Source organism: Cnephaeus nilssonii (assembly GCF_951640355.1).
Source record: "Cnephaeus nilssonii genome assembly, chromosome: 3".
Taxonomy (NCBI): domain Eukaryota; kingdom Metazoa; phylum Chordata; class Mammalia; order Chiroptera; family Vespertilionidae; genus Cnephaeus; species Cnephaeus nilssonii.
Window position 1 is genome coordinate 16,635,000 of NC_137074.1, and position 10,029 is coordinate 16,645,028.

A 10,029-nucleotide genomic window follows, 5' to 3' on the forward strand; every position below is an offset into this window, starting at 1 on the left:
TCCGACTGGGATCGGGCCTAAACGGGCAGTCAGACATCTCTCGAGGAGTCCCAGATTGGAGAGGGTGCAGGCTGAGCTGAGGGACAAACCCCCCACCCCATGCATGAATTTCGTGCACCGGGCCTCTAGTTTTTTAATTAAAAAAAGTAGTATGAAGTGTTCTTCCTACCACAAGGTTGTCAGGAGAGTGGATTCAAAGGACATACGTGTGACATTGTCTTAAAAACTAAAGTAGAGTCACTTTTCTAGCCCAGAGTTACCGTACGAATCAGGTTTCACATTGTACAACCAAGTAGGTTAAAAAGGCTTCTCAATTCTTACTGTAGAAGTGCCCCAAAACAAAGCACTAGAGAGTTTTTGTCTGGTCTATTGGAGAAAACACCCAGGGGAATCCTCTGGTATTCAGGAGTTCAAAGCTCTCTTCACTGGGGAATCGGAGACTGAGGGGGGTCAGGTAGAGTCACTGTAACAACTTAACAAAGACACGGCTCAGCACGTTGGGTTCAGTGTATCTGAATGTTCCTTGAGAGCAGTTCACCTGTGCAGCCAACGCACCCTTCCTCTGGAGGAACCTCTAAAACTCACAAACATACATCGACCCCAGTGATTTTCAACCTTTCTCATCTCATGGCACACACACTAATTGCTAAAATTCTGCAGCACACCCAAAAATATATATTTTTTTGCCAATCTGACAAAAAAGAAAAGGTATAATTTTGATTCATTCATTCATAGTGTTGTGTTGTCTGTTGCCGTTTTTTGTTTTTGTTTTTTTAATTGACAATCTAAGGGAAAAGACACTGTGTGTGGCCCTGACTAGAGTCAGGTATACTGCATGTTTTCAAGATTCTTGCAGCACACGGTTACAAATCTCTCATCTACCCTATTGGAAGGTGAAAAGTAACCACCATTAGTTATGTTGTTTCTACTCAAAATCTATACACATTTTTATCTCTTAGAAGTAAATGGGGCCTGGCTGGTGTGGTTCAGTGGTTGAGTATCCACCTATGAACTAGAAGGTCCCATTCCCAGTCCAGGCACATGCGGGGCTAGACCCCCAGTGGGAGGTGTGCAGGAGGTAGCCAATCAATGATTGTCTCTCATCATTGATGTTTTTCTCTCCCTCTCCCTCCCCCTCTCCCTTCCGCTCTGAAGTCAATAAAAATATTTTAAAAATAAATGGAAACAAATATCTTCAAAAGGCTCTAGCCGTTTTAGCTCAGTGGACAGAGTACTAGCCCTCAGACTGAAGGGTCCCGGGTTTGATTCCGGTCAAGGGCACATACCTTGGTTGTACGGTCGATCCTGGCCCTGGCTGGGGCACGAGCAGAAGGCAACCAATCAATGTGTCTCTCTCACATTGATGCTTCTGTCTGTCTCTCCCCCTCCCTTCCACTCTCTCTCAAAATCAATGGGGGAAAAAACTTCGAAAGAATGGAAGTGATTTAACAGTTTCCAAAGAAATTTGCACTGTCTCAGTATGTAAACACACTGGTTAATTTGACCTTTAATCCTTTTTCTCAGCAACTATCAAAGGGCAAACTAAACCAGGCCATTGATCTCACACTTACCCTAAAAATAGACTGTTATTATCTCCTTCCCTCAGTCTTTTGTTCTAAGAGCTTCCTAACAGTGAAAATAAATTGCGAATAATGCTGAGTCAAGTTAAGGCCTTTAAGGCTTAAACTCTAGCTGGCTAACTCTTTATTAGAAGCCAGGGGTGAGTCAAGAAAGTCAATGAGATGGGAAAGCATAAGAGAGATAAAATGTCTCTTTAAGTTACAAGTTTGCCACTGAATGTGGAAACATTTTCAACTTCCTTCCCACTTTCTTTTACTTGGAGATAGGGATGGATTCAACAAATGGTATAAATTACAAAGAAATGCCACTAACAGAGCCCCAAGAGAACAGCAAAGTCAATCCTGAATTCTGCTGGCTTCCTGCGTAGATCGCTTCGCCATGCCCAGGTGGCCTTCTCCATCCCCTCACATTCCTCCACTGTACTTTCAGGACCACGGAAGAGACCACGTAGACAATGAGGGAGGGAGCCAGTCCTGGAAAACTTTACTGCTTTTTACTTCCACTTAGCACCACACTCATTAACAGAAATCCATGTAATTCTAAGACCAATCGAACGATTATTCTAGAATATTTAGATTTGTTTTCTTAAACTATACCAGATAGGTGAAAGACAGGAAAATAAAGGCATAAGCTCATTTTAGTTAGGTAAATTCTAATTATTTTCTGGATTACTTTAATAACTTATTTTTAAACATAAGATGTTTTTAAAAATATATATTTATTGATTTCAGAGAGAAAAGGGAAAGGGAGAGAGAGAAACATCAATGAGAGAAATCATTGATCAGTTGCCTCCAGCACACCCCACACTGGGGATTGAGCCCACAACACAGGCAGGAATTGATGAACCATGACCTCCTGGTTCATAGGTCAACGCTCAACCACTGAGCCAGATTGGCCGGGCATTAGTAACTACTTTAAAGCTCACATACATTACTTGCTGGCTACCAATCAAACCAAATAAAAAATTCGCAGTTTCACCCTGGTTGGGTGGCTCAGCTGGTTGGAGTGTCCCGTACACCAAAAGGTTGTGGAGTTCGATTCCCAGTCAGGGCACATCCCTACCTGGCTGCTGGTTCAGTCCCCAGTTGGGGCATGTATGGGAGGCAACATCAACGTTTCTCTCTCTCTCTCAAATCAAAGAGAACATATCCTCAGGTGAGGATTAAAAAAAGAATCCGCAGTCTCTATTCTCAACTTTACTTAGGTGTGGCTCGTGGCAAAGCTGGCGCACCACGCTGGCCTGGGCAGGACACTGGGCCCAGCCCTGCTCACCTCCTCCACGACGTACCTATTCTTGATCTTCAAATGCTCCCTCCCCTCTAGGTGTTTTTCTCAAGTCAACAAACATGAACTCCTGTCTAGTACACCTTTCCCGGTTTATTCAATTCACATGCACTGTGCCACGTACTGGGAATGCCAGGGAGAATAAACAGACAATCCCTGACCTCATAAAATGTACAGCCTGGTGAAGGAAAACCATCGCGATAAAGGCACACCTGGTAGGTGTACACATGCCTGGCAGCGGGAAGTGCCCGGAGCACAGGGTAAGCTCACGTAGGAGCACGCCAATGACGAAGCTATTTCAACAGCCATCTTGAGAGATACTGAGATAACCGGGAACAGTGGCTGGAGAGATGCACGTGACTTGGAAACTGACTGTAAGCAAGTGAAGCAGAGGAAGAGTCAAGGAAGACACCCAGATTTCTGCCTGGCCATCTTGGTGGCTGAAAATGCCATGGAATGTGAGAGGCCACCGTGGTATGTAGACAGGTTCAACCGGAGGTGCCTCCGGGGAGTCAACAGTGGGTGGATCGAAATGATGGGCAGAGCTTGGGAACAGACTAGAAACAGGCTGGAGGCTGCGGAGACTCACATGGTAGCTGAAGCCATAAACTGAGAAACCCCAACACTGAAGGTACAAGGAGGAAACTGGAAGTTAAAGGAGTCCTTATGGGCTGGCTTCTCCCTTCTCCCCTGGGTCTGCTACTGACTCGTGAAACTACGGCCATGAGTCACGGCCGTACTGTCAACACAACTGCAAGTGCACAGAGATTTCTCATTCCACTCGCCTGAGGCCACTCCTACTAGTACATCGACTACAATCTGGCTTTACTCTCACCCCTTACAGACACTGTCCTCCCTGTGGAACCGATTAATTTCCTGGAGTGTTCTTAATAACCTCCTAATGGTAAGACCCACTGGCCTTATTTCCGTTTCAGTGTCTGAGACCCCCGCACCCTCTAGTTCTCCTACATTCCCCGTCACTCCTCGTCGTTCACCTTGTGTCTACTTGCTGGCTGTTGGTGTTCCCCAGTGTCCCATTTCACCTTCTCCTCTAGTCAGTCCTTCCTGCCTTTCCTGATTAACCTCACACTGGTGCCACCTATCAGCGGTGATTCCTGCCTCTCTCACTAATCCTCGCCTCTCTCCTAAGATCCAGACCTTGGTTTACATCTCCTTACTGGATATTTTCCCCCTTCATCCCCTCAGGCACCTCAAATACAACCTGTTCAAACTTAAGCTCACTGTCACTTCCCTAAAACTTGTTCCTCTTTTCTTTATGGGCTATTGACTTCACCATTCCCTCAAGCCAAAAATCTTACTGCTTCTCTCCAACCTCTTCCTGCCACTCATTCAACCAGTTCCACTGCAATTCCTCAAAACAACTTTCCAGATCAAAGAGGAAGCCCGGCTGTGCACTCTGCTGTGTTTCAACAGAGATTGCTTACGTCAGGGCCATCCCAGATGGAGTCCTGCGTTGGCTCTATCAGGTCTGCCTGCCCTGGAGCTGCTGCAGAGTTCTGCATCATTCAAGGGAATGATGTCAGTGTCTAACCTCATAATGCCTCCACCGGCTTCTTGGTGCCGCTGCGGGAGGTCCGGGGGGAGGGGTGCACTTTATCTTGACAGATGTCTAGCATTTCTCATCTCCTAATAAGCTCTTGGAAAAGCCTTTAGATCTTTGTCCACCCTAAGTGTGGTCAGCAGTGACATCATGGGACCTTGTTAAAATGCAGAATCTCTTATAAGAATGACTCAAGTGCACATCAAAAGTTTGAGAAGTGCTGGCTAGATGCTTTATATCAGTGGTCGGCAAACCGCGGCTCGCGAGCCACATGCCGCTCTTTGGTCCCTTGAGTGTGGCTCGGTGTTAGAACCACTTCTTCAAAATAGACTCGCCCAGGCCGAAAACCGCCTTCTGCGCACGGGCCAGGAAGTTTCAATCGCACTGTACGTGCGCGCCCGCCCGTGGTATTTTGTGGAAGAGCCACACTCAAGGGGCCAAAGAGCCGCATGTGGCTCGCGAGCCGCGGTTTGCCGACCACTGCTTTACATGAACTGAATTTCTCAACTCCCAAGACACATCGTACCATTTCAGATCTATGTCTTTCAAAAGCTATATCATCTGCTGGGAAGGTCCTATCAAACCTTCTACACCTTGCAGGCCTACACTAATGTAAGAGCCCCTAGCGCAAGACGGTACACAGTGGGCCAGAAACAAGTCATTGATTGGGTCATTTAATCAGTTAACAGATGAGCCTCGGGTTCTGAAGTGCATTCAGGTGGAAGTTGAATGTTAGGCAGTTGGAAATAGAGGCCCAGAGTTCAAAGGAGAGGTGAGCTGAGCTGGCAATCCTTTTAAGTCAGTAGCAAACTATTTCAGAGGTTACAGTAATGAATAGGTAAGGTCACCCAGGTTTAAGATGGAGACTGAGAAGACGACTATGAGCCAAATCATGGGAAGGCTGACATTGAAGGGACCTATTGTAGAAGGCAGTGTAAGTAAATCAGGTTAGCAGGGTGGGAAAGGACCACAATAGGTGTCTAGGAGCTCCCCCCAAAATAAATGGACCTGGCACCCCGTTATTGTTACCTTTGGCAATTGAAGCTGGGGTGGGGTTGGAGGTGAGGTGGGGAAGTGGAAAAGAACAATGAGGACAGAGAGAAAGCAGATGCTTAACTTCTTTAGCCGAACAACTGAATGGGTCAGGGCTAGTGAAATGATCACTACAAGGACCACTGCATGAGAAGGGAGATAAAGAGAAATGCAACTGACGAGAGCTACATCATATACATGAGCCTCGTGGCAAAAAGAGGTTAAAAACTTAGTCACGCAACATTTGCTGAACACTGGCTATCTGCCACGAGCCACAGGCTAACCCTGGGACTGTAACAACAAACAACACAGGGAATGCCCCTGCCCTCTGACCTGGCGCAGGGAGATAAATGGAGTCACTGGTGGAGATCCCATCGCACATAGGTTCAGGAGCCAAGGTAGGGTGGCTCCCCTTGAAGAAGAGGCAACTTCTGCTCTGGGGGTTGGGATAATGGCAGGAATGTAAATGTTGAGAGGTCCGTGGAGGGATAAAGTTCACATCTAATAATCCTCTTTATTAAAAGACGCCAGGAAAACTAAAAAGAAATGTTTCACTTTGCTCCTCAACAACTCTGAGATAGTCGGACCCCCATTCCTGACACATAAAGTGAGTGAGGCACACAGGAGGGCAGAGGCCTGCTCCATCCAGCGGCTAACGAGGGATTGGGAGACCAGAATCACCGACCGGTGCACTTTCAGTTCCGCTCACGCTGACAGCGTGGGACACAGCAGCACCCGAGCTTTAACAAGGTGCCCAGGTGCTGCTGCTCTGCAGGGACCTGAGCCACATTAGTCTGCAACACAGTCCGAGCCCTGGATCCTCGGGTTTTCAACAAAGATAAAGGACTCAAAGGGCTAATGATAAAAACCTCCATACTTGGCACACAGCCAAGACAATAGTAGGTTCTTAATAAATGACTAGTAACCAGTTAATAGGAATTTAGGATGTGGATTAGAGTAATCAAAGAAGAAAGTATGCCCTGGCCGGAAGCGCAGTTAGTTAGAGCGTTGTACCAATACAGGGTTTTGGATTCGATTTCCAGCCAGGGCACATACAAGAATCAACCAATGAATGCATAACTAGGTGGAACAACAAATCCACGTTTCTCTCCCTCTCTCAAATCAATCAACAAAAAATTTTTAAAAGAGCAAAGTAGCTGCTTTTAGAGGCAGAATGGCATGGTTATAAGAGCAAGAATGAAGAAGGAAATTTGTGATCTTGGCAAGTTACAGAACCACCCTGTGCCTCAGTTTCCACACCTGTACAACAGGAATCATCATAATATATCCCCTCTAAGGTTGCTAGATAGAGTATATGTGAAGCCCTAGATTCTAGGGCCTAGAAGAATGCCTGGTATTTAGTAACTGTTCAATCGAGGCTTTAATTTTACTACCATTGCTACTGCTCTACTACTACTGCCACTACCAGTGCTGTGGGATGACTTGTTGCTAGTTTGGCAATTAAAATGCATCCAAAGGAGTTCTATCAGCAACCAGAGTATGGCACCAAACTCCTTACAACCCATACAGAGACAGCTAGCTCCAGGGGAAGCTCTACCCCTCACAGCACTGCAATTTTTAAAACATATTAAGTCCCCACCTTGTTTTGCCAACTGCAGGATTATGCTACCACTCAACTGGAGTTCTTCATAAATTTCTGAAGTGGCAAGAAGTAGCTGAAGAAATACTCAAAACCATACATCAATTACATAGTTTTTGAGTTGTCTCCTAGGCTGGAAAATTAAAATTAAAAATAGTTCTCTGGCCCTAGTTGGTTTGGTTCAGTGGATAAGAGCCTCCGCCCCAAGACTGAAGGGTCCTGAGTTCAATTCCAGTCAAGGGCACATACTGTGGTTGCAGGGCAACCAATCGATGTGTTTCTCTCATATCGATGTTTCTCTCTGTCTTTCCCTCTCTCTTCCACTCTCTCTAAAAAAAAATCAATGGGAAAATATCCTCCGGTGAGGATTAAAAAAAAAAAAAAAGCTGTCCAGTTTAGCTAGATGTTCGCTGTACCCTACTGTACACTTGATGAGCAGAATGGCCTGTGTGTCAAAATACCCTTGTTTGTGATTGTGCCTACCGAAGTGAGGCATCCAGAAAAATCCAATTATCCAAATACCCCTGAAAAGATAATTCTCCCGCATGGTTTGTTCTTCTACTTTTCTGGTTTAGATGCAGCCTAAAATATCTTTTCCCCCACAGAGAACACAAACACCGTGTGCTCAGCTTCAACTTCAGTTCAGTCCTTGACAGAACAAAAATGCGAATGGACCATGTAAACTGGTTACTGACCCTTCATCTTTTCCAGAAAGCTCTACTTTGGAAATTGCAGCCAAGGCTAAATGATATGTATCAAAAAGGTGGAGGTAGTGCTCTAGACTCACAACGAAGATTAGACTTGTTAATAGAAGGTGGATCCCATGAGTAATGCTCACAGCTGTGGCATCCAACAATGGAATTAACATTTCAACAGGAAGTAGAGAGCCATCCCAACAGAAAAGGCCACCTGATCCTGCTTTCGAGCACTTACAAAAATTACCCTTCCGGGGGCTACACAACGTGTGTCTCCTAAGGTCCCACCCATGATTTCTTTTTTTTAAATGAATCATTTGTTTACAAAATGAGACAAATGCTTATTTGGACAACATCAGTTGGTTAAAACCCTGACAAGGAAATAGACCCGCGTTTTCCAGGACCAAATAATGATGTTTCCTAATGGCACACCATTTTTAAAATGCCCTCTTCTCTTTTCCGTCCCGAGAAAGGCACAGCTGAAAAACACACTTGGCAAATCCTTTAGGAACTGCCTGGACTCGTCATCACCCCATCTTATCTTCAAAATGAGGTCGATCGCGAGGTTATGAATTTCCCTACGCACTTTGCCCCGAGACTGCGGAGAGCAAGACTGCATTTTTGCAGGGACTGCATTTTTGCAGGAACCCACTTTTGATTTCCCACCGTCCGCTCCGTGGAGTGACCGCCCAGCGCGCGCTGGGCTCGCCTCGGGGGACCAGCCCGGGGACGCGGGGGTCCCGTGCATTCAGCGCCCCTTTCCTCCAGGAACCCCACCTTGGACGATCTCGGGCTCGGTGTCCATTGAATCATGGCGCTTGTAATTCCGTCTGCCCGCTTGGACGCTTCCACACCTGCACCCTCGCCGCCCTGGGCTTCTGAAATCGGGTAACCCCGGGCGGACACGGCGCGGCCGCCAACCAGGGAAGGGCACGAGCAAATACAAGCAGAGCCCGCACCGGCCACAAAGAACGGAGCGGGAGCGATGCCGGGCGCAGACCCAGCGCGCCGCGCCCACCCACCCGGCGGCGCGCCCCGGGAGCCCCTCCACCGTGCCCCTCATCCTGGGGCTCGGATCCCCGCTCCGCCAACGCCAGACACCCCACGCCCCCGCACGGCTCCCTCCGGAGCCCCTCCACCTTCTCGGCTCGCGCGCCCAGCCCGGCAAAACCACCCGGTGCGGTTCCACTCGCACCGCCACCCGTGCCGCAGCGCCCCCAAATCGCGCCCGCCCCCTCCCCCCACGCCTCATTGTTCCCGGGTGGCCGCAGGCACGAGCGCCCCGGGGCTGGCCGGGCAATGGGGACCGCAGGCACCGCACCGCCTCCACTCACCCGCCACTCCGCACAGGAGCAGGAAGCACCGCAGGAGCGCCATGGTGGCGGCCCGGCCGTGCGCGGCGACTGCGGGGGTAGGGGCTGCGGCCGGGGCTGCGGGTCTCCCGGCGCCTCGCGCGCTCCCGACTGGCTGCCAGCTGCGGCACCTCTGCACCTCCGCGCCACCCCGCCCTCGCTCCGCAGGTGAAACGCGTCACTTCCGGCCGCGGCCGAGTCCCGCGGCGCCGGCGAGCTCCGCCGGGCGCGTGGGGTTGCCATGGCAACCGGGTGCGGCGTGCGGCGCGCGGCGGGCTGCACCCGATCGGCTCCGGCGGGGAACTCCCGGGTCGGCGGCGCTGGGCGTCAAGGGGCGCTGCAGCCTGAGCCGCGCGGCACCCGCCTCCGTCCCTGCGGTGACATCGGGATCCTCGGGATTTGTGCACCGGGGTGGGGCCGGCCCCCGTCCCCAGGCAGCTACACGGTGGTCACGCCCTTGCTGCAGAGGCGACCGCGCGCCACACTCGCCCGCCCGCCCGCCCGTCCGCCCGGGGATCTAAAGCGCCGCTCCTGCCTTCCCCCTTCCCCGCCCCCTCGGGCAGGAGCGGCTGGGGCGCCTCCGGCCACGCGCCCCACCTCTGGCGCTCCGCTGCAGGGGCGGGAGCTCCCGCCCGAGGCTCTGGGAAGCGAACTGGGCAGCCCCCGCATTGGTTCCCGGCTCCGGGAGTTGGGTGGGTTGAGAGGGAAGGCTCGAGAAGGCTTTTTTTTTTTGCCGGTTTCCTGCAATGACTGAGCCGCTCGACTTCAGCTCCGGATTTGAGGAGTACCCAGATTGGCTTTCCCCGCCTAGCATTGCAAGGCGGTTCGAGCCCTGAAATTGGCCAACAAAGGCCAGTGAGCTTGAGAAGTGGGGCTCAGGGAGGGTGGTGAAAAGGCTTGGGGGCGCAGGGTTGGAGGGCCCGG

At 50.0% G+C, this 10,029-nt stretch overlaps 1 protein-coding gene across 4 annotated transcripts in view; it reads right to left on the bottom strand.

Annotated features, from left to right (window-relative positions):
- The window catches only part of CXADR (CXADR cell adhesion molecule), a 57,629-nt gene extending 48,322 nt beyond the window's left edge, over positions 1-9,307 (bottom strand). The window contains exon 1 of one of the 4 annotated variants that reach the window (XM_079766567.1): positions 9,088-9,285. In XM_079766567.1, the coding sequence (XP_079622693.1) occupies positions 9,088-9,130 (43 nt within the window). In that variant the 5' untranslated portion in view covers positions 9,131-9,285. Of the gene's footprint in view, positions 1-9,087 lie in introns of all 4 variants that reach the window. The other 3 variants (XM_079766568.1, XM_079766566.1, XM_079766569.1) reach the window with 3 other exon arrangements.
- Positions 9,308-10,029: the final 722 nt, after the last annotated feature.